The sequence below is a fragment of the Danio rerio genome, chromosome 2 (genome assembly GCF_049306965.1).
Source record: "Danio rerio strain Tuebingen ecotype United States chromosome 2, GRCz12tu, whole genome shotgun sequence".
Taxonomy (NCBI): Eukaryota; Metazoa; Chordata; class Actinopteri; order Cypriniformes; family Danionidae; genus Danio; species Danio rerio.
Genome location: NC_133177.1, coordinates 47,541,637 through 47,566,609, shown reverse-complemented (window position 1 = coordinate 47,566,609; position 24,973 = coordinate 47,541,637). Strand labels below are relative to the sequence as shown.

The following is a 24,973-nucleotide window of genomic DNA, read 5'->3' as shown; positions in this document are numbered from 1 at the left end:
CTTGGGCTCATGCCCTCAGCTGCAGTCATCACAAACAAAGAAAAACAATACAACATACAAAAAACAAATGAGTATATAAATAGATAAATAACTGGCCGTAGTGTATGTGTGTGAATGAGTGTGTATGGATGTTTCCCAGTACTGGGCTGCAGCTGGAAGGGGGTCCACTGTGTAAAATGTGCTGGATAAGTTGTTGGTTCATTACGCTGTGACGACCCCTGATGAATAAAGGAACTAAGCCGAAGGAAAATGAATGAATGAATGAATGAATAATTAACTAGCTTATGAGTCAAAGATGAGATCTTATTGAAACGTCTTGGTGTTAGCCAATATAAAGCATTTTAAACGCAGACAAGTCTAATGAAAATACAATGCCAAAATATGGGTCAAATATTATGTAACTGCACTATTTCATAAAGATTAAGCATGATGAATCTGACCTGTACTTTTTCAAATATAAACTGATCATACCGAATTTGATTACATTTTAAACATTAAAAACTTGAAAATACCTAGAGGTTTGAAGGATTTTGGCAAAAACTGGTTAAGATTTAAAATGAATTTTAATAAGGGCCTACATTGGAGCTGAACTTTGAGCCGGAACATAGCATGAAATAATGTTATATAAATGGTCATAAAATGATTATTATTGTAAGCATTTCTGACAATAATTTTAATAAACAAACCTTTGTTATCTTAAATATGTCTTTTGCTAGAGCGACAGTGGCTCATTGGTTAGCACTGTCACCTCAAAGCAAAAAGATTGCTGGTTTAGGTCCTGGCTGGGTCAGTTGGCATTTCTGTGTGGAGTTTTCATGTTCGAGTGGGTTTCCTGCGAGTGCTCCGGTTTCCCCCACTGTCCAAAGACATGTGCTATAGCCATAGGTAAATTAGATGAAAATAATTGGCCATATGAGAGAGTGTGTGTGTGTGTGTGTCTGCGTGTGTGAATGTGATAGTGTATGGGTGTTTCCCAGTACTGGGTTGCGGCTGGAAGGGCATCCGTTGCATAAGACATGGCAACCCCTGATAAATAAGAGACTAAAGGAAAATGAATGAATAAATGAATGTTTTGAGTGAGTCTATTATCCTTGTTGTTGGTTCTCCCTGTGTTTGCGTGGGTTTCCTCTGGGCGCTCCGGTTTCCCCCACAGTCCAAAGACATGCGGTACAGATGAATTGGGTAGGCTGAATTGTCCCTAGTGTATGAGTGTGTGTATGTGTGTTTGTTTCCCATAGATGGGTTGCAACTGGAAGGGCATCCGCTGCTTGAAAACGTGCTAGATAAGTTGGCGGTTCATTCCGCTGTGGCGATCTGGATTAATAAAGGGACTAAGTTGACAAGAAAATGAATGAATGAATGTCTTATGCTAATCTTAACAAAAATATCGCCATTCATAAAAGGCATCAATACACCTTTTCTTTCTACGTATGTAATAGTCTCAGGCCTGCAATATGCACAAGAATGAACCAACCCCGCCATCTAGTGTTTGGATTGATCTGCAACAACATACGTGCAAAAACGGAGTATATTTCTAACTTAATTTAATATTTTTCGTTATTATATGTATATATGTTATATAAGTTACATGTAAATCCATTTTTAAACACACTTTTTTCATACTTACAAATAAACAACTGTATATTTACAAATTACATCGATGGTGGTTTGTTAAAATACACCCAGAGGCCTAGCAACAGTTACTACTACAATCCGCGTCCATGGAAACGCTAAACTTAGCACCCGGAAGAGCAGGGCATTCACTTCATGCTAACGCTTTACAATAAAAAGAAAGAACATTAAAAACTCTAAAAACACTTACTTTTTCGTCGAAACCTCTCGAATAACACAGATGGAGGGTCTCGCGTCCGTTCATGATCTTCAGGCGTTGTCTGCTCTGCTCTCCAAGCCAAAGGATAATGATGAGGAAGAAGAGGACCTAACGCTACAGGTCTGAGCTTCAAAACAGCTGATGATTTATCTATTATCGCCTGACAAACCTTACATTTTGTTGAATTCTTTTTTGTTTTTTTGTGAAGCCCATGGCGAGGATGGGGCCGGGGCATATCGGCCCTCCTGCTGCACCTTCAGGAAAAAACAAGGGTAACGTTATAATTTAATGATTTAATTTAAAACTGTACCACTTTTTTATGCTGTTGATGCTTTACAGTTTTGATTTTGTAGTATTCTATTTATAAAAATACAATATAATAAACACATCTGTTTAACACTTAAATATTTAGTCCTATATTACTTTACATAATTCTGTAAATTGTATACACATAATATGTATAGTTTTAATGTATTTGCTTACAGATTAAGGTATTATTATTATTATTATTATTATTATTATTATTATTTTAAACATTAGAATGCATTTCTAAGAAATTATATGCCATTTTACCCATCATTTACTGCAGACATCTACTAAAATATAACTAAGTGTGTAACATAAGCGAGCCAAGCATGTCAGTCTTGTTTAGAACAAGAATCATTTGACGGTATATTAAACACTGTTTAAGAATCAGTGTAACAACGAAACACTGTTGATACAGTTTGCACTGTAGCCTCACAGCAAGAAGAACCCTAGTTTAAGTGCCAGCTGGTTCTTTTGGCATTTTTGTGTGGAGGTATAATAATAATTATTGTGTTTTTATTTGATCAAACATTAGAATGTATCCTCTTTATATTTTTAAGAAAAACTTAACTAACTACAATTGTTACCATAATTTACAATAGACATCCACTAAAATATAACTGTTACAATACAAATGTGTAACAATAATTTATATAGGCCTACTAAACATGTCAGTCATATTTATAACAAGAATAGTTTGACCATATATTAAAAGACGATTTAAGGATCAGTGCAACAAAATTCTTTCATTTTCATTCAGCTTAGACCCTTTAATCATCAGGAGTCGTCATTGTGGAATGAACCACCAACTTATCAAAAATATGTTTTACACAGAGGATGACCTTCCAGCTTCAACCCAGTACAGGGAAACTTCCATACACACTCATTCACACACATACACTACGGCCAATTTAGTTTACCCAATTAGGTTATAGGGCATGTTTTTGGACTGTGGGGGAAACCAGAGCACCCAGAGGAAACACACGCCAAACTCCACACAGAAATGCCAACTGACCCAGCTGAGACTTGAACCAGCAACCTTCACAGTGCTAACCACTGAGCCACAAAATACTATTAATAATTGTCATTTAATTTTTTTATACTTCTCAACTCCCCTTTAAACCACTAAGCTTTACCCATTCTGTCAGCAAAAAAGTTTTTAATCATTTAAAATATGAAAAAATAGGAATGATCACTACATATTTTATGTATTTTAACAAATACAGGTCAGAATAAGTATGTTGTTTTATTTTTACAGTACATCAATATACGTTACACTGATAGATAAACATTTCTTTACCCATATTTGGACATTTTATTATCACATTTATCTGAAACAGTTCTATGTATTTAAAAATACCGTAGTAATTTGAATTTGAGGAGAACGTAAAATGTAATGTCTTGTTTTCAACTAGGTAGCACTAGTGCCTATGTGAAGAAGAACAGCAAAGACATCTGGGATGAGGCTGAGGTGACCGAAGGGGCACATTTTGATGACCTCAATGATCCACGACCACAACCAGAGTACGACAAAACACATGCATGTCAGAATCTTACTGTATATGAGCTAAACATGAGCTGATCTCAACCTGTGTGTGTTTCTACGATAAGGTACGAGATTGTGCTGAAACAGTCTGTCGGGACTGAAGATTTGTTTCTTGGCTTAAGCAGAAAAGACCCCTCATCCATGTGTTGTGAAAGCATGCTGGTACCGCTCATTCCTCACTTATAATCTTAAACATTAATACAACATTAATCTTATAGCTCAGAACACTGTGGATTTACTGACTGATTTAAAGTTTTAGATCTAAAGCTTCAGATTTAAGCTTAAAAAGTTTGGGTGTAGAAATGTTATTTTCTTTTCCGAAAGAGATTTCCCACATGAAAAAAATACTACAGTATTTTATAGAAAATAATACTCTAGTGTTTTTTAAACTAAACTACAATAAAGTGTTTTCAATTGTATGTTTTTTACACCACTGTTTTAATGAAGAGTGCTGTAGAACTAAATATAATGAACCAATAAACTTATAAATACTGTAGTTTACTTCAGGTTTTACCACAGTAAACTATGGTGTAACTATGGTAATAAATTATACCCTGTTGTTGTAAAAAAAAATACAGTGTTGATAATTTTTTATTATTATTATAGTTTTGTTACCATAGCCACTATAGAATCACCACAACCAATAAATTCAAGTATTTTACTTAAGTATCTTTCAAAAACAGTACACTATTTACTATTAAATACTATAGTATTTTTTCATGTGAATTGGCTTCGATGCTTTAGAATAAATACATTACTGTTCTCAAATGATACATTTTAAAAGTTGTATTATCTTTTAATACATGGCTCTTTGGAATACTAGATTCTGATTGGTCAATCACAACATTCCAAGGTACAGTGCATCCTGAAAGTATTCATAGCATTCACATTTTTTATGTCACAGCCATTTTCCAAAATGGATTAAATTAATTTATTTTCTCAACATTCTACACACAGTACCCCATAATGACAATGTGAACAAAGAATTTTTTGAAATTGTTGCAAATTTCAAAAAAAAAAAAAAAAAAAAAAAAAACTGAAAAATCACATGTACATAAGTATTTACAGCCTTTGCCGTAAATCTCTGAATTAAACTCAGGTACATTCTGTTTCCACGGATCATTCTTGAGATGTTTCAGCAGCTTAATTGGAGTTCACCTGTGGTAATTTCAGTTGATTGGACATGATTTGAAAAGGCATACACCTGTTTATACAAGGTCCCAGGATTGACAGTGCATGTCAAACCACAAACCAAGCATAAGGACAAAGGAATTGTCTGTAGACCTCTGAGACAGGATTGTCTTGAGGCACAAGGCTGGGGAAGGTTACAGAAAATTTTCTGAAAAATTCCAATGAGCACAGTGGCCTCCATCATCCATTAGTGGAAGATGTTTAGAACCACCAGGACTCTTTCTAGAGCTGGCCGTCATCTTAGCTGAGTGATCGGGGGAGAAGGGCCCGAATAATGGTCACTCTGTCTGAGCTCCAGCGTTCTTCTGTGGAGAGAGGATAACCTTACAGAAGGACAACCATCTGCGCAGCAGTCCACCAATCAACCCTGTTTGATAGAGTGGCCAGACGGAAGTCACTCCTCACCTGGAATTTGCCAAAAGGCATCTGAAAAACTCTCAGACCACAAGAAACAAAATTCTCTGGTCTGATGAGACTAAAATTGAACTCTGTGGAGTGAATAGCAGGCGTTACGTTTGGAGAAAACCAGACACCGCTCATCAATAGGCTACTAACAGCCCTACAGTGAAGCATGGTGTTGGCAGCATCATGCTGTGGGGATGTTTTTCAGCAGCAGGAACTGGAAGACTAGTCAGGATAGAGGAAAAGATGAATGCAGCAATGCACAGAGACATCCTGAATGAAAACCTGCTACAGGGTGCTCTTGACCTCAGACTTGGGCAAGGTGACCGAGGTGAACTTCCAGCAGGACAGTTTCCCAAAGCACACTGCCAAAATATCAATAGAGTGGCTTTATAACAACTTGGTGAATGTTCTTGAGTGGCCCAGCCAGAGCCCAGACCTAAATCCTATTAAACATCTCTGGAAAGATATGAAAATGGCTGCTCACCGTCGCTTCCCATCCAACCTGATAGAGCTTAAGAGGTACTGCAAAGAGAATTGGGCAAAAATTCTCCAAAGACAGGTGTGCCAAGCTTGTGGCATCATATTAAAAAAAAAACTTAAGGCTGTAATTGCTGTCAAAGAGGCATCAACAAATTATTGAGCAATGACTGCAACAAATTTGCAACAATTTAAAAAAAAACTTTTTTTAAATAAATGAATTTAATCCATTTTGGAATAAGGCTGTAGCATAAAAAATGTGGAAAAAGTGAAGCGCTATGAATACTTTCTGCATACACTGTATATGTTATTCCCCAATCACAGCCAATGACATGAATAACACAGGCTCATTTATGTACCAGGAAACATATTGACCATTAGTGAACATATTTATACACATGAATGTAAATAATATGAATAATAAACATTTCTAATAATAATAATAATGTATAACAAGTAAGTGTTGGTATAATAAGTAACGTATATTATAAGTTTTGTTTCTGTCAGCTTTAAGTTTAATTAAAGAATTAATATATTATTACAACTCAGATCAATCAATGTTTTGTTTCTAATTGTTTCGTTTGTTAACCAGAAGCCATATAATAAGCAGGGTATAGTACATCTGTGATTGTTTATGCAGAAAAAAGCCCTTAATGCAATCATATTTTCTCTCTTTCTCCCTGTCTCTCTCTCTCTCTCTCTCTCTCTCTCTCTTTCTTTCTTATGCAAGGTAAGAGTTAAACTGCCTGATACAAAAACATCTGATTTGGTGCTGGATGTGAGGGAGACATTTTTGGATCTCAGAACTCCAAAGTAGTGAGTGAACTATTTGCTACAATATTTGACATTTCTCCTTCTAGTGTTCATTAGGTATGTAAATATCTTTGCATGTATTATTTATTTCAGTAAGCTTGGCCTTCACCTGCCTCACCCAGTCCATAAACAGGAGGGCAATGCCAGATTCATCACAGAGAGGGAAGAGCTGGAGATCACGCTGCCCATGAACAGACCAATGGACTGCATTAATCTGACCTGAGGGAAACAGAGAGAAAGATAGACAAAGCTCCACCACAATGTACTCAAGAACTTCTACAGATTCAGTTCTAGAGCTGTTCCTTTACACTTTTGAATCCAGCCTGGAACATAATGTTAAAATCTTTCCAAATCAGCTGCTTTGAAAGTGGAAAGGATCCAAAGTCTGTGTTAGAACTTATTCAGTAATATAAAATCACAATCATTTTACTTTTTAGCAGGATTGTAAATCTCTTTATTTTTCTGTATGTAATTTTAAGAATAATACAAATCTTAATCTTTTTTAATTCATGATTGCTTCTCTTTATGTTTCTTAAACCTATTTTAAAGCAAATTGCATTAATTGTTATTAAGTATTGACTTTCAGTAGCTATTAATGGAAATAATAAGAGTCATTGTTACACTTTCAGATTCATCAAATACCATTTCAGAAGGTACACATATTATTTCTGAGTTCACAAGCAGTCAGAGTTTGGTCCTAAACCTTTGGCCTTATAAATAGACACTGGGCCAAATAACATATTTTAAATTAGCTTTATTTGGGCCTTTGTAGCTCTGAATAAAATTGCAGTGCTTTTTCTTTTCAGTGATTATATTAGACCATATTATTAGCCATAAAAACCTGATGTATCAAATAAGATACAAATATACAGCAAAGACACAATTTTGATTTCCACATCTAATTACTTACTCATTTTTCTTCAGCTTATTTGTTACTTCTCTCAGGGGTCACAACCACAGTGGAATCTATTTTATAACAAAGAATACATAAAATGCATGTGTGTCTAATTATCAAAGTCAGCATTATTTTCAATTCTGCCACAAGTAGAGACATACAGAGGATTGTATGTAAATCATGTTACTCTCAGACCCTGGGTGCACACAAATTCTAAAAACACTACAAGAAGAATGTATAAGCAACAAATGCAAACAATTTTAGTCAAAATTAGGAGAGAAAAAAATATTAAAATACAAAACTGTACATTTAAATATGAGTGAAATATAGGTAACACTTTATTTTGATGGTTTATTTGAGTATTAGTAGACTGTCTGTTTAATATCTGTTGATATACTCCTTCGACAGACATTTAACTGACTATTAGAAACTTTGCAAGTACATGTCAACTTACACTAACCCTAACCCCATTAAACCATTAAAATAAACATATATTCACATGAGCTTATTTTAAAATTTTATAATAATGACAATTCAATGACAAATGGGTATAAGTTAGTGGTTTGAAAGTTAGTGAAAAAGTATAAAGTTTTGGGGGTCTGCACTGTGAGAACAAGTAAGACGCTTGATAAAAAAAAAGGCAATAAATTCCTTAAATTCAGTAGTACATGTAGCGGTTGTATTTGATCATATGTTTAGATGACAATCAAACAAAGGTTTACCTGAACGTTGTTGTGGTCTGTTGTGGTTGTTGTGTCTCCCATAGACATTTCAAAGCTGTATAAGAATAACAAAATGCATTTTTGAGCAGATGCCCTTTGTGTACATAATATGGAGCCAGATCAGTCTCAGAATTAATACATTTACAAAATAAAATTCATACATCCACAACACAATTAACATTAAAAAAATCTAATTTGTAAATTCAAAACATGATAAAAAAAAAACACAAATGAAATTTGTGAGTTTAAAACCCGATTCAAAAATACACAAATCAAATTCATGAATTCAAAACAAGATTTAAAAATAAACAAAGCCAATTTGAAGGTTTAAAACACGATTCAGAGATACACAAATCCAATTCATGAATTAAAAACACGATTCAAAAATACACAAATCCAATTCGTAAATTCAAAACACAATTCAAAAATACACAAAACCAATTCGTGAATTCAAAACACAATTAAAAAAATACACAAATCCAATTCATAAATTCAAAAGACGATTCAAAAATACACAAAACCAATTCGTGAATTGAAATTATGATTAAAAAAATACACAAATCCAATTCATAAATTCAAAACACGATTAAAAAATACACAAATCCAATTTGTGAATTGAAAACACGATTCAAAAATACACAAATCCAATTCATAAATTTAAAACACGATTTAAAAATACACAAAACCAATTCGTAAATTCAAAAATATGCAAATTCAGTTTATTTGTGAAAAATAATTGTGAATTCAAATTCAGTTTACAAACTGACAAAATTGATTTTGTTAATGTGAATTGTGCTGAATTTTATTTTGTAAATGAATTACTTTTGAGACTGCTCTGGCTCCATATTATTTAGTACTCTTTGAAATGGTTGCATTGTACTGTAGGTGACAGAAAGCACAGCCTTTCGTGCGTAATTCCTCAGGGGCTTCATGCAATACACCCCCCGAGCGCACGGATGCGCACACGCGTTGCCACAGCAGCGGACGTACCAGTGTGACGCAGGCGGGCTCCACACACACACACACACACACACACTTACACACACACACTCTCCGGTAGCACAACAATACAAGCTCTCGCCGCTCCCCCCTCTTTACGCCTCGCTCTCGTTATGGCGGACGGCGAGCGGTCCCCGTTGCTCTCGGATCTTGGTGATGGAGCTCTGGGCAGCGGTAACGGAGGGGTGTCTCCCGGAGCGGCTTCCCTCGGCGCTCCGAACAAACCGCAGAGTGAGTAGCGAGCGCGGCGCGTTTCTGCGCTGTCACGGGCCCGCGCATACACAAACACACACACATAGACACGCGCATGCTTATACATTTACTACGGATTCGGTTGCGTGTTCTGTGGGGTTTTCTTGCTTTGTTTTGCACGCTGTTGATGATGTGACAGAAACTGAAGGGAGGATGTTTTTTCTGGCAGATGGCAGATTGTACGTGCACGCGCGCGGTCAGTGACTGATACATGCTGCTCAACATAGTACAATGCAGTTACATACGATACACCTGCGTCTAAAGAGTCATATTGTTTTATCTCACAAATTATAGTTAAGCTGATCCTCACATACTTCTGTCATTCATCGTAAAAGCTGATAAGCTGTTAATGAATGAGCATCATGCACTTGTCCATGTCTGTTTACTGTTCTGTTATTGGCCTTTCCGAGGTAGGTGAAATATAATAAAGGGTTTTATTTTCTAAAACTAGTCATATGCCTGTAGACGGCTGAGCAAAGATTTTCATTATTCCCGTTTATCCACTTTTACCGGGCAGTCAGCGTCTCTGCATTACAAATTTACAGTAATCTGCCGTATCCTGTAACTCCAGCTACACCCAAACACACATGACTGGCACGTCTGTGGGCCATTCAGGAAGGCTGAAAATGTTGGCTGAGCAGAGCAGAACCAATCGTTTAACAGAGTGGGCGGGGCCAATAGAAAGTTACTAAAGGGCGTGCTTCTGCTGCTGATGGTGCTGTGTTGATGCTGGCGAAATGTTATGAGAATAACATTATTTTATGGCATCCACATTGGTTTTACTGTTGTATATTCTAGAGATAGTGTTTTAGATTAGAAGAGCATTTTAAAGTGCTGTTCTTTAAATGCAGCCAGTCCAAATATGTTTAACTTTTTCTGAGACCTTTGTAAAAAAATGTGGTTATTACAGGGATTTGTGTACTAGTGACCATGCAGCCACATTCCAGCAGTCTCCTTATAAAGCTCCTTTCAGCTGATCTCGAGACCAAATCTGATTTTCTTGTTAATCCTAATGGCGTGGGTGACCAAGAACTATTTCCCCTTTCCAAAGTGCAAGTTTCAGTGTTCGGTTAAACTTTGTGGAGTAAACGAAACTTTCGTTTTAATGACTCTACATCAAGAGCAAGCAGGGGCGTAGCAACCGGGGGATGGGGGTGACGTGTCCCCAGCACTTTCAGAGACAGACCATTTAGAAACAGGTGATCAAGAATTTAAACCTTTGGTTTTCATACAGCTGTCCCCCCACTTTTAAAATGTCAACTACACCCCTGAGAGTAGTATATTTGAATATAGTATATTTCAACTTGTAGTATATTCATCTGATGATAGATATGACTGATGTGTTCTTCCACATTATGACACAAAAGAAATTCTGTGGACCTGGATCAGTGTATTGGTTGTCACTGAACCTTTATATAAACATGCACATATTAATTATTCACAGTTTGCTCTACAATAACATGCATTTGAAAAATAATATAGTACATTTCATCATAACGTTAACAGGATAGTTCACTGAAAATGTGCAGTTAATAATTTACTAACGTTCTTACTAATTTCCTCTGGCTATCCAACATGTACAGATGTAGATGACTTTGTTTCTTAAGTTGAACATGAAAAATGATTTTAGCTGAAATTGTGATTCTTGAAGATGTGTAAATACAAGTGAACAGTTAGCAGCACTTACAGTTGCAATCCTCTGAAGTTGCAAAGCCCTCTGAATTATTAGCCGCCCTGTTTATTTTTTCCCCCAATTTCTGTTCTACTTAATAAATTTCATCATAATGTTAACAGGATAGTTCACTGAAAATGTGCGGAGAGAAGATTTTTTCAACACATTTCTTAGCATAATAGTTTTAATAACTCATCTCTAATAACAGATTTTTTTTTATCTTTGCCATGATGACAGTAAATAATATTTCACTAGATATTATTCAACACACTTCTATACACCTTAAAGTGACATTTAAAGGCTTAACTAGGTTAATTAGGTTAACTAGGCAGGTTAGGGTAATTAGGCAAGTTGTTTTATAACGCCGATTTGTTCTGTAGACTATCGAAAAAATATATAGCTAAAAGGGGCTAATAATTTTGTCCCTAAAATGGTTTTTAAAATATTAAAAACTGCTTTTATTCTAGCCAAAATAAAGCAAACAATACTTTCTCCTGAAGAAAAATTATTATCAGATGCGTAGCGTAAGCTCTGTGATTGGTCTGCTTGGTAGCGCTGACGAGTTTGCAAGTGTCGAGTTTACAAGTGTCGAGTCCCGTGAAGGAGCTCCGGATAGAAACTTTTGTTTTGTGTTTACCTTAATTAAAGTTGCTGCATGTCCACCGGTTCCCGCCTCTGTATGAGCGAATTTTAGCTTCTTGCACATTTAGGTAGCTTTCAGAAAAAACAAAACACCAGCGAAGAAACTCGACACAGAGGAACATAAAAACCTACTGCCAGCTTTTGGAAGTGTTTTTGCGGAGCAGCACAAACAGCATTCAGCTGTATAAATGCATGACTATGTGCAAGGTAGGTGCTGTATAAATTTAGTCTGTTTCACTGTAAAGGCTGATTTATACTTCTGCGTCAAACGCCGGCGTATGCTACGGCGCTGACGCATAGCCCTTCGCCGTGGCCATCGGCGTCACTGACGTGCACCTCTCAAAAACGACACAGAGGAACATTACCACCTCACTGCCCACTAGCGTTTCGGAAGTGTTAATGCAGACCAACAGAGACAGCGCGCAGAAGTATAAATGCACATCTACGCGCGTTGCCTGTGCCGTGGGTTACGCCGGTCACTTGACGCAGAAGTATAAATCAGGCTTAAGTCTAAAAAGTCATTCTTAATAGTCTAAAAAGCGTCTTAAAAAGTCTTAAATTGGACTTGTAAAACCTGCAGAAACTGATTTTTAATTTTGTTGTTTGTTTTATTTATTTGTTTTTATTTTTCATCTTTCTTAATTTTCCTCTGACGAAAAGAAAAGTCACCTACATCTTGACCTGAGGATGAGTAAACTGACTGCAAATTTGTATTTTTGTACAAACTCACCTTTTGTTTTTGATCATGTGGGAATGACAGTTTTTTTCTTTTGCAGGTTTTCCTCCGTTTCCGAGCTCAACTCAGCCGCCTGTGTTGTTGAGTGAGAATCCTCCACCATATTCCCCCCTGACGTCTCCTGAGAGTGGCAGTGCCCCGGTCATCAGCTGTAGGGTGTGCCAGTCACTCATTAGTGTTGAGGGCAAAATCCATCAACATGTGGTCAAGTGCGGCGTCTGCAATGAAGCCACAGTGAGTTGAGATACAGCACATGTACAATACACTTAAAGGTTCATGAAACCCTTGAGTAATTTTTTTGAGATTTTAACAGATTTGTGTGTGCTGAGCATCAGTTAAGAGAATGTAGCACCTGTTAGCTTTAATTGTGGGGAAAAACTGGATAATTTTGAGCTTTTGTCAGTTAATTTTTAGCTTTTGGGTTTAAAATGATTTTTGGGGCGGGATCAAAATCGGCGACGTAGCGCAAAACTGCAAGTGCAAAGATGACGCGTTGGTTTCTCATTATTATTCATAGCGGAGTTTTCTTATCCTGTAAAAAGAGCCGGCTTCTTAATTATTCATGAGAGCACGTGCTTTCCGAAGGCAAAGCAGACCTGGCTGCCAGTGCCAAGCTGTGAAACCCTTAGTTGTTTTCTTTGCATTTTAACTTTGTAAACTAAAAAAAACATGGGTCTCCTCATGGTTTGTGTCTTATTTTGTGAATCGACTGACAACAGTTGTTCGCTCCCCTCTTTCTTCCCTGCTCCGCTGGCCACGCCCACTCCTGCTCTTTGCTCGCGGAGCTCCACGCCCACTATGATGCATCTTTTTAAAACATTCGGAGGTGGACCTGAACTGAAAGTGGGGGGTGTCATGGCCCTTTAACACACGCTTGAATAAATAACAGGGTATATGCGCAGCTAGTGTCTTTGTCCCTTACAGATAAAATAATAAGTTAAATAGACTTAAGCATTAATTTAGTTGTTCAAGTGTAAAACGAGATGATAATCTATTTAAGCGCATGTGCCATCATAATCAGCAAAGAACCTCCATTAAAAATACTGGAGTAAAATAATTTTTCATATTTTGAAGACATTGTGTGGAAGAATTAAATTTAATGCAGTGCTTTTTGTACATTCTGAGACCCACTTTATATCATATAACAGTCAGGCAGTGAAGATCACTGATTTTTAATGAAAACAGACTTTAAAATTGGCAATTTTGTAATGGCATACAGTTCACCAGAAGCGCTTTAACTGGGTTACTGAAATTTTCTTCTGCATAAAAAAAGCTTTAAAATTCCAAGTTCATGTACATTTATTTATTATATCAATTTATTAATAGTTTTTTTATATTTAGATATAAAATATATACCAATTGTTTGCTATTTTTGCATACTGCAGTTATTCATTTACCAGTACCAATTCATTTAATCAGTACCATTTTATTAATGGTAAGGATTTGCTTTAATTGGTTATTTTATTATACTACTATTTAGAGTCAGTATAATTGTTTAATGTTTTAAAAAAAGTCTTTTGTACTCCCTAAAAATGCATTTTATCCTAAAACCCTGATAACGATATATATCATAATATTACACAATTTCTGTCAGTTCAGTCATTTAAAGGTGCAGTAGGTGATTGTCTTCAGTTTTTGTTGTGCTGATTAGAAATCTCTTCACATTCCAATAGTACTAATTAAAGTAAATGATCTAAATCAGTGGTTCTCAAACTTTTTTCATCAAGTACCACCTCAGAAAAATATAGTCTCTCCAAGTACCACCAAAATGAGCAGTATTGAAATACAGTAGCGTAGTAGGCCCAATAAAGCAGCTACAACTCTGTACAGTTAAAAAATGTGGCAGATTACCTCAGAAATATAGGTTATATGTCATATATGGCATATTATATACATCGTTTTTGATAAATTTTGAAATGTGTGTAGCATGTACATGACATATTTCATTCCTCCACGTACCACTAGAAGGAAGCCTGCGTACCACTAGTGGTACATGAACCACTGATCTAAATATATTTTTATGTTTTTTATATTCTGGGTAAGGCATTAAACTAAAAAATGTTGGTCCAATTAAATATTGTCAGCCCGACATCTCCCATAATTCTGATAAGTAGCCCAAACTGTCTGTCAACAAATGTAGATTTGTACAATTGCGCATCTGGAGTTATTTTTGCACGCTGGAGGAAGGACGACACCATGACTGAAGTGTTTCTTTTAGACAGGTTATGTTCTGTTTTAAAACAAATTTAGTCAAGCAAAGCTGATGTAGATTGTGTTGTTTTATGAATGGGATTATATGCACAGAAGTGTTGTTCAGCCGCTGAAACCTTCCTTCCGATTGATTGATGTGACTGTTTTCAGTTTCATAAGGACCTTTTACACCTTTTACAACATTGATAATGTAGATTTTAATTTAGTTTAAAAACATAACTTTGTTGGTTATTCTGCCTAGCTGGGTGGCGGCTGGAAGGGCATCCGCTGCGTAAAACATATGCTGGATAAGTTGGTGGTTCATTCTGCTGAAAAGAAAATGAATGAATGAATGAATGAATTCTGCCTAGCCTGCTTTACTGAGCTAACGTTGGTTTTCTATTCACATTGGTTCATTTTTGAACAATGACAAGCTATATAGGTCCCTAAAATGTTTAACATGCTACTCTGAATATTCGGTCTGAAATAGCGTGTTAGTATGGCTTAGTAATAAGTGTAATCCTGCACGCTGTCGGCCAACCACTAAGCATGACATATTGCACATTATGACAAGTTTTGCTTGCTACAAAACTAAAAATGTACTAGATATAATAGTTTTTCGTTTGGAAATGTAGTTTAATAAAGTTCTTTAAAGTTTTCTAACTGGCGAATGACGTGATCTAGTGGGTTGTCTGCTTTCAACTTTAAGGTGCACACATTCATGATTTCAGGAGGCGTGGCTTTAGACGTATCCTTTAATAGTGAAACCTTTTATCAACACTTACATTTTAAACAAGTGGCAAAAGGAATGGGATGCATTAGAAAACAATAAACTACATGAAATCCAAGCTGAAGTTTCACACAGAATTTTAAGACATTTTAAGAATCGATTTGATCAAGTAGTTTTTACCAGATGTCGTATTGGGCATACGAGAATTACACATGGTTTTTTGCTCCAAGGTGAAAACCCAACTCAGTGTTTGTGCTGCAAAACTCATCTTACTGTAAAACATATTTTACTGGACTGTCCTGCTTTTGCTGATTCCAGAAGGACTTTTTATGAAATTAACTCTTTTAAGGACATTTTTGACAAAGTGAAACCAGAAAAGATTTTAGAATTTTTATCATGTTTTAACACAAAAAATCTTTTTTAATTTATGTTTTATTTTGTTTGTTAATTTTTAAATTGTATATTTATTGTTGAAAGATTCCTGCCATGAAGATAACCTTGGTTGCTGACATGGCACTAAATAAAAAATACATTACATTACATCCTTTAATAGTTTTTATATATTAATAAAAAGACCATTTCTTTTATAGATTTTAAAGTGTACATTCTCAGTTTACTCATTCGTTTATGATCATTATTTCTCACTGTAGAACTTCAGGGCAGTAAACTTAGAAATACAAAATATTAATAATCAAATATAAAATACATCATAAAAATAAAAAAATATTGCAAATTGAAATGCAAAATGTAAACATTGTTCAAGATTGCAGCAGTGCTTGTTTCTGTCTGCATCCCTGTAATGCCGTGTAATTTTGCGTTCTTATAAATTATGGAAAAAAGTATTACCATAAACAATTATTTTGTGACACAATGATAAAATCAATAGAGCCTAATATGAAACGATTGACTTTTTAAATTGTCTATACGATTGAGCCATGTTGTACAGCACTACATTTTAATACCTTTAATGCATAAATATGAGCATTAATTCATTTTTTTTAATCTAAGTGTATATGGAATAAATCATTTAACATAAATGTACATTTAATTAAAATACTGCCCCAAAATTAAAAGTGTCAAGTTTATTGACTATGTTTTTTTGTCTTTCTCTTCCTTTGTTTTTTTTTTCTTTCCTTAACCTTTATTCTCTTCAGCCCATAAAGAATGCTCCTGCAGGCAAGAAATATGTGCGCTGCCCTTGTAACTGTCTTCTCATCTGCAAGGTCACATCTCAAAGGATCGCCTGCCCTCGGCCTTATTGGTAAGAGAGAGAACAGCAGACGAAGTTAAATTTAAACCCAATGAAATGTTTTACATTACTAAACATCATGTTGTATGTGTGTGTCTCTGTATTCATGATCCAGTAAGAGGATCATAAATTTGGGGCCAGTCCATCCAGGTCCAGCCAGCCCAGATCCACAACCTGCCGGAGCCAGAGTTTCCTGCGGACACTGCAGCAACACTTTCCTGGTACATAAACACACACTATATCATAATGACCACCACTGTGCATCATGAGCCAATGCATAATGACCGAATCGCTCGGCTCAGGTTCAGCGTCATCTGGAAGTCGAATATCAAATGGCGATTTATTCTTGTTTTATTTATGCTACTGTCTCACATTAGCCACTCAACCACTTTCTCCACATTTCAGTGGACCGAGTTTACTGACAGAACACTGGCTCGATGCCCCCATTGCAGAAAAGTGTAAGTATTTCTCCACCAACATTTACAGCACCTTTCGCACATAACAAATATATCAAACTCCTTTATTAGATCACAAACAAGTCAGCATTTAATGTTTATCTCTCTCTGTCAGTCCCGCTCGTACACCGCTTCAGCTTCTGAAATGTGTTTCTGCCTGTTACTGGCTGTAATTTTTCTGATGATGAACTCATAAAATTGTAACATCCTGTTCAATCTTATGAAGTAGTAGTCTCAGCCTTGGATGTTGGCTAAAAATACTGACATGACAGTAGAAAACCCTCATATGGAAGAAAAAAAAAAGAGTGTTTATGCAATTAGAGTATGTTGATCAGCTAAAAAACTGAGGATGTGTTGAGGTTTAATGAAATAAACTTTATGAAATATGTCCAAGAGGTTTACTTTGTTTATGTTTTTTTGAAGTACACTCACTCCGGAAAATATTTCATATGATTTTTCACAAAAAGATTGCAGAATTTGTGTCAATTTAAAAATGTTTTTGCTGCAAAGATTAATTGCGATTAATTGCATCCAATGGCATATAATTATTATTTTTTTTACATAATTTATGGGTGCGTGTTGTGTATATTTATTTTGTATATAAACAGTAAATACACACATGCATATATTTGAGAGAATGTTTATTCATTCATTCATTCATTTTCTTGTGGGCTTAGTCCCTTTATTAATCTGGGGTCGCCACAGTGGAATGAACCGCCAACTTATCCAGCTAGTTTTTTACGCAGCGGATGCCCTTCCAGCCGCAACCCATCTCTGGGAAACATCCACACACACATTCACACACACACACTCATACACTACGGACAATTTAGCCTACCCAATTCACCTGTACCGCATGTCTTTGGACTGTGGGGGAAACCGGAGCACCCGGAGGAAACCCACGCGAAGGCAGGGAGAACATGCAAACTCCACACAGAAACGCCAACTGAGCCGAGGTTCGAACCAGCGACCCAGCGACCTTCTTGCTGTAAGGCGACAGCACTACCTACTGCGCCACTGCCTCGCCGAGAATGTTTATATTTAGATATAAAATATATGTGTGCATGATAGGGTGCAACAATACAGTTAGCCTACGGTTTAATTCATACCTCGGTTTTTTAACACTATTTTCGGTTCAGTTGGGTTCTGATGGCGTGATACAAGTGTTTTTTTTTTGTTATTCTATGCTTAGAAAAATTCTAACAGTAAGAGGTTAAGGAGAAAAAAAAATAAAAACAATTTATTGCAATACTCCTTTATTATACTTAAAAGCCAAAAAAAGTACACTAGTTCCTAGTGTATTGTATAATAAAAAAATCAACTGAAATCTTACAGCTGCTTGTAGCCCATGTTCAAACTGGGGAACACAAATTCCTACATTTTGAAAATAAACATACATCTAAAGTTAATAAACATAAATTGACTACATAAATAAACATATGTGTACTTCAGTAAACATATTCATATATTCAGTAATCATTAAGAGTTTTACTCACTGTTCTATTATTTTAGAGATATTGCTGTTTTATTTCACTACCTAAAACATGATGTTCATCAGACGAACTCTGATTGGATGCTTTTATTGTCAGTCAGGTCAGGTGGCCTCTGAGTGGATTTAAATGACCAATGAAAGCTGCTAGGGGGTTCAGAATTTCTGCTAACTGTGTAGAAGAAAACTAAGTCAGCTAATAGTTGAACAGTTTCATCATGTCTGTCAATGTATTAAACATTGCTCTGTTTCTTTAAGAATACAGACTGAAGCAGGACTAACTTGCTCGCCTGACCAATGAGAGATGGGAGACTTTTTTTGTATTTCTGTGTACTTAATACAGTGTTTCCCAACTCTGTTCCTGAAGGCCCACCAACAGTACACATTTTCAATCTCTCCCTAATCAAACACACCTGAATCAACTCATCAGAACATTAGCAAAGACTCCAAAACCTTAAATCAACGGGTCAGATAAGGGAGACATCCAGAATATGTTCTGTTGGTAGGAACACCAACACAGACTTAATGTAAAATATTTGTAACCTAATTCGTAAGTTGCTTTGGATAAAAAAAAACCTCTGTTAATGGATAAATGCCAATGTTATGTAAAAGATTGTTTGTTCTTGCAGAAATTACACATTTTGCTTATCATTTGTTTCGTATTTCATTCATTACCCCTGTTTTTCCTCTTATTGGTCTCTTCCTCTTATCTGTCCTCGCCAGATCTTCAATTGGCCAGAGATATCCAAGGAGGCGGAGTCTGTGGTGCTATCTGCTGTGTTTGCTATTTAGCATCTCGGCTGCTGGTCTGATTGTGAGTTTGAAGCTTGTGTATTTATATGTATTTATCAACCATTTTATGTGTGGTTTTCATGTCTGTCTATATCTGTGTGGGTACCAAAGCTAAATCTAACTAATCTAGCAAAATAACTTAAGATAACGTTGCAAACATTAGTACACCACAATAACTATGTAAGAGAAAAAATAAAAGGTAATCAAGAGGAGAAGTCAAGGAAACCATAAAAATATTACATTTACTTGAAATTTGTCGTTTGTAATTGTAAATTTGAGCTTATATGTATTATCTTTCTGTTCCTATGTTGGGTGACCACACTCTTGTTTTAAATTGACAAAAAAAATTTTGGGAAATCATTTCCCAAATAGAGGTACTCATTTATGCTGTTCAAAGTATGTATTTTTGTCTTTACTTCCACTTTTGATAAATGTAAAGGAACACTCCACTTTTTACAAGTCCACTAGAGTTAAACAGTTGAGTTCATAGGAACTATAATCTCATTCTGGCGTAATAATCAAGGCACTGTGCTTTTGTACCATGGCTGCAGCAGGCTCAATAATATTACGCAATGCTGTTACCAAGCTGGGGACTATTATCGGGTGCTGTGTAAGATCATTGTTCCTACTCCAGCCATTATCCGGCAGCAAAAGTTCTTTTATTATTATGACAGATTAAGAGTAAAGTTTCTAGCCATATCAGTCTAGAAAATATTTAATTTTCTATTGGTCTTAACACATAATCTAACTACAGAAGAGAACTACAAACTACTGCATTTTTTTTGAGTGATATGCTAATGGTCTAAACCGATTCAATGATCTATGCTAAGCTAAGCTAAAACTATTCATACTAGATCCATATAACATCTGAATGAATTCAAAAATGCTAAAACTCAACTTTTTAACCCTAGGAAAGTTGTAATATGAGCCTTTTCAAAATACCACACAATGTAACTACAGAAGAGTCAAGCTTTAAATAGGAAAATTCATTAATCACTTTTTGATATAAATGTATATAAATTTTATATAACATAATAGACCATTATATTATAATTTATTTATTTATTTACTTTTTTTGCAAGATGCTAATGGTTTAATCTGATTCAATGATCTATGCTAAGCTAAAACTGTTCACACTAGACCCATAGATCATCTGAATGAATTCAAACATGCTAAAACTCAACTTTTTAACTCTAGGGCAGTTGTAAAATGAACCTATTTCCAAAATAGACGTAACTACAGAAGAGTCAAGATTTAAATGGGAAAATTATCAAAACTCTTTTTGAATAGTTTTTTTTTTTGAGGGATATGCTAATGGTCTAATCCGATTTAATGATCGATGCTAAGCTAAGCTAAAAGTATTCACACTAGACCCATAGATCATCTGAATGGATTTAAAATGCTAAAACTTAAATTTTTACCTCTAGGGGAGTCATAAAATGAGCCTATTTCCATGTAGCACACAACATAATTACAAAAGATTCAAGATTTAAATTGAAAAATACCTTAAACACTTTTGATATATATTTTAGCCAAATGCTACTGGTCTAATCTGAATTAATGATATATGCTAAGCTAAAACTATTCACACTTGACGCAAATTAACTGAATGAATTAAAAAAAATGCTAAAACTTGACTTTATAACTCTAGCAGAGTCGTAAAATGAGCCTTATTCCAAATAGCACACAACGTAACTACAGAAGAGTTAAGATTTAAATAAGAAAATTATCAAAAGTCTTTTTTTTTTTTTTTTTTTTTTGAGGGATATGCTTATGGTCTAATCTGATTCATTGATCTATGCTAAGCTAAGCTAAAAGTATTAAAACTTGACCCATAGATCATTTGAAGGGATTCAAACATGGGATTCATGCTAAAACTTAACTTTGTAACTCTAGGGTAGTTAAAATTAGCCTTTTCCCAAAATTAAAAATTATATTTTTAAACAAGGGATGTAACCCTTCTGAAATTGTATTTTATTTGATTTCCTAAATTCATACTGATTCATTTGCTCAAATGTGTAATATGTTACCATTTGTCATTTCAAAACTGAAATGCGTGACGTTTCCATGTGTGTGTTTGCAGGCAGGAACGTGGTCTCAGGCGCAGGTGTACGGGGGTATTTATGCCTCGTGGGCTGCGGCGTTGTTGCTGGTGGTGTTGACTCTGGCCAGGGCACTTTACTGGAGCTGCATGAGGGTCAGCCAGCCTCTCCACAACCTCACATAGAGACAGAAAAAAAAACACAGAGGGGTCATGGGGGAAATAAAAGTCCACAGCAAAACAGCTAGAGAGAATCATGGTCAACAATTAAAGCTTGATTGTGAAGGCTGGAATCAAGGGTCAAAGTAAAATCCACGCTTGAGAAGCAAAACAAAAAAAAAGCTATTATGGCAAAGAAGATTAGTGTTTTAAAGTTATTTTTATTCGGAAGCTTTCTCTGGATGTCTTTTCATCTGTGAATATAAATGACTTGTTACTCATGCAGTTCTGATTCCAAATGCCCCCGCTGGGTTTTAACTCATTACAAAACATGTAATCAAACTCTGTACAACTTGAATTAACTACACTACAATACGCAAATGACATAGCACATTCAAAGCTTGAGCGATGTTTGCTGCCTCTCTAGTGTCCAAAAAAAAAAGCCTTATAAAGAGAGAGGAAGTACAGGTTGATCTCCACTAGAGGGTGTTGAAAAACCACACACACACTTATACACACAGCCTATTTCTCTGTACAAACACTGCTAATCGGAATCATTTGGACAGAGCCTGATTAACAAATGCGCAGAACATTTCTTTAATTGATTTTCTTCCCCCACATGTGAAAGTGTGCTCAAACACCCTTTCCTGTTTCTTCATCCTTAGTTATGAATGTTAAGAACAGTATTTTTTTATTATTATAATTGTGGATTTTGTTTGTAAATATTTATTGTTTGTTTCACGAATGACTGAACAGTTGCACTGTAGCACTAACACGCTGTGATTCCTTTTCATGTTTTTATTTGATTTGCTAAATCACTACTGAGAAGTATACGGAAGCCTGTTTCTGCCACAGGATTAAAAAATAAATTGAAAAGAAAAGGTTTTTGTTTTCCCCTAAAAGTTAGAATTAAGAAAAAATAACTTGGAATTTCAAGTGGAAAATGTAGCAGTTTGCAATGTAGTTTAAACTCTGTATTTTAAGAAAATAATAAAACAACATGTCAGAATTTCTTGATTTAAATTCAAAATTTTGGGAAAAAGTCAGAATGGGTAGATTTAAAGTCAGATTTCTGATTTAAAAATGTCAGAATTTCTAGATTTTAATTTAGAATTAAAACGCCAGAATTTCATGATTTAAATTCTGAGTAAAACATGTCAGAATTTCTAGATTTCAACTCGGAATAAAACATGTCAGAATTTCTATATTTAAATTCAAAGTAAAACATGTCAGAATTTCTAGATTTCAACTCGAAATAAAACATGTCAGAATTTCCAGATTTAAATTCAGAGTAAAACATGTCAGAATTTCTAGATTTCAACTCGGAATAAAACATGTCAGAATTTCCAGATTTAAATTCAGAGTAAAACATGTCAGAATTTCTAGATTTAAATTCAGAGTAAAACATGTCAGAATTTCTAGATTTCAACTCGGAATAAAACATGTCAGAATTTCTATATTTAAATTCAAAGTAAAACATGTCAGAATTTCTAGATTTCAACTCGGAATAAAACATGTCAGAATTTCCAGATTTAAATTCAGAGTAAAACATGTCAGAATTTCTAGATTTCAACTCGAAATAAAACATGTCAGAATTTCCAGATTTAAATTCAGAGTAAAACATGTCAGAATTTCTAGATTTCAACTCGGAATAAAACATGTCAGAATTTCCAGATTTAAATTCAGAGTAAAACATGTCAGAATTTCTAGATTTAAATTCAGAGTAAAACATGTCAGAATTTCTAGATTTCAACTCGGAATAAAACATGTCAGAATTTCTATATTTAAATTCAAAGTAAAACATGTCAGAATTTCTAGATTTCAACTCGGAATAAAACATGTCAGAATTTCCAGATTTAAATTCAGAGTAAAACATGTCAGAATTTCTAGATTTCAACTCGGAATAAAACATGTCAGAATTTCCAGATTTAAATTCAGAGTAAAACATGTCAGAATTTCTAGATTTCAACTCGGAATAAAAACATGTCAGAATTTCTAGATTTAAATTCAAAGTAAAACATTTCAGAATTTTTAGATTTAAATTCAGATTACAAAATGTCTGAATTTCTTGATTAAAATTCTGATTAAAACTGTCAGATTTCTAGAATTTAATTCAGAATTCAGATTTTAAACATTTCTGAATTTCTAGATTTTAATTTAAGAATTCAGATAAAAAAATTGCCAGAATTGCTAGATTTGAATTCAGAATTAAGATTTAAAAATGTCAGTTTTTAGATTTAATTTCAGAATAAAACGTCAGAATTTCTAGATTTAAATTCAGGTTGAAAAATGTCAGAATTTTGGAGTGAAATATAAACTCAGAATTCTAACTTTTACTTGCAATTTAATGAAAAAACAACAACTTTTAATAAGTAAATAAATTAATGTGTTTATTCTGTGGCAGAAACAAGCTTTCCCAGCAAAATCACTACTGATAATGTTTTGACTGGAAGTAATTTTGAGATAACAGCTACAAATGCCTTTGGGAAAGCAGATAAAGAAGTCATATCTTTATTTTCCAATGAAGGTTCAGCTGTGTTTCATGGACTTTATCAAAAGGGTCATTAACCTCTCTTCTCATGCTCATGTGAAGTTAATCGTCATTTTCAGGTACTGTACGTTTGATTATGTTTGAACTCTGATATGATACTAATGAGATTAATCAACCACTAGATTTAGATTCTAAACTTCCAGACCTTTGTTTCTCTTCTTCAGATTGCAGATTTTCAACCAATATACTCATCAATATGCTATGGAAACATGTTTCAAGAAAAGAAAAGATTCAGTTATAATAACAATAATAATGCATTAAAGTTTTAAACTCAGAATTGCTAAAGTCTGAATTGCTAAAATCAGACTTATGAGATATAAACTGAACATGAATACATTAAAAATATATAATTATAACTGCAAATCTGGACTCAAAGTCAGAAACTTCATGTCTGGACGTCTAGAATCAGGAGGTCGGGATGTTATTTATAAAGAGCAGAAGGCCAATGATGGAGGTCTCCTCTGAATTTGTTTACATGAGATTAAGATTACACATGATTAAAATGGTGATGAAGTTATAAAACAGTGAAAGCACTGGCCTTGCGTCTTATTTTTATAAAGGTATGTGTGTGAGGGCTGCACAATATATCGCAAAGTTATCGTTATCTTCACAATATTAGTATATGCATCATACATATCACTGACATCTGTGAGAAATTAAATTTTTACATTTTATTTCATGCATTGGCTATCTAAATTTGACCAATCAGATGGGGTATTACTATCTTTATGCCCACCTCCCCAGTTGTTGCCATTCTGCTATTGGCTGGAGCGGGACAAAGGTGAACCCAGAGCTGAAAATCATAGATATTTACATTAGATCATGCTTTA

General features: G+C 34.9%; 3 protein-coding genes across 6 annotated transcripts in view; 2 read left to right on the top strand and 1 right to left on the bottom strand.

Annotated features, from left to right (window-relative positions):
- Nucleotides 1–1,921, bottom strand: part of kcnab1b (potassium voltage-gated channel subfamily A regulatory beta subunit 1b) — a 105,692-nt gene extending 103,771 nt beyond the window's left edge. The window contains exon 1 of one of the 2 annotated variants that reach the window (XM_009298790.5): nt 1,823–1,921. The gene's annotated coding sequence lies outside the window, so the exon portion shown is untranslated. Of the gene's footprint in view, nt 1–1,627; nt 1,715–1,822 lie in introns of those variants that run through there. The other variant, XM_073929593.1, reaches the window with a different exon arrangement.
- Nucleotides 1,703–7,079, top strand: dnaaf6 (dynein axonemal assembly factor 6). 2 transcript variants are annotated; one of them, NM_001002309.1, is given in 6 exon segments: nt 1,739–1,951; nt 2,040–2,103; nt 3,553–3,661; nt 3,749–3,845; nt 6,487–6,572; nt 6,663–7,075. In NM_001002309.1, coding segments are annotated over 6 exon segments (585 nt in total). In that variant the 5' UTR covers nt 1,739–1,852; the 3' UTR covers nt 6,793–7,075.
- Nucleotides 7,080–9,224: 2,145 nt separating this feature from the next.
- On the top strand, nt 9,225–24,673 carry pip4p1a (phosphatidylinositol-4,5-bisphosphate 4-phosphatase 1a). Of its 2 annotated transcripts, XR_012387545.1 has the most exons (8): nt 9,225–9,416; nt 12,528–12,721; nt 16,562–16,668; nt 16,772–16,877; nt 17,062–17,114; nt 19,324–19,414; nt 21,476–22,430; nt 23,997–24,673. XR_012387545.1 is itself a non-coding variant. In NM_001037376.2 (7 exons), exons 1-7 carry the CDS (start codon nt 9,299–9,301, stop codon nt 21,617–21,619), a joined length of 813 nt encoding a protein of 270 aa, NP_001032453.1. In that variant the 5' UTR covers nt 9,253–9,298; the 3' UTR covers nt 21,620–23,670. The 2 variants fall into 2 exon arrangements, 1 of the variants encoding a protein (NP_001032453.1); NM_001037376.2 differs by lacking the exon at nt 23,997–24,673 and having other exon boundaries at nt 9,253–9,416; nt 21,476–23,670.
- Nucleotides 24,674–24,973: the final 300 nt, after the last annotated feature.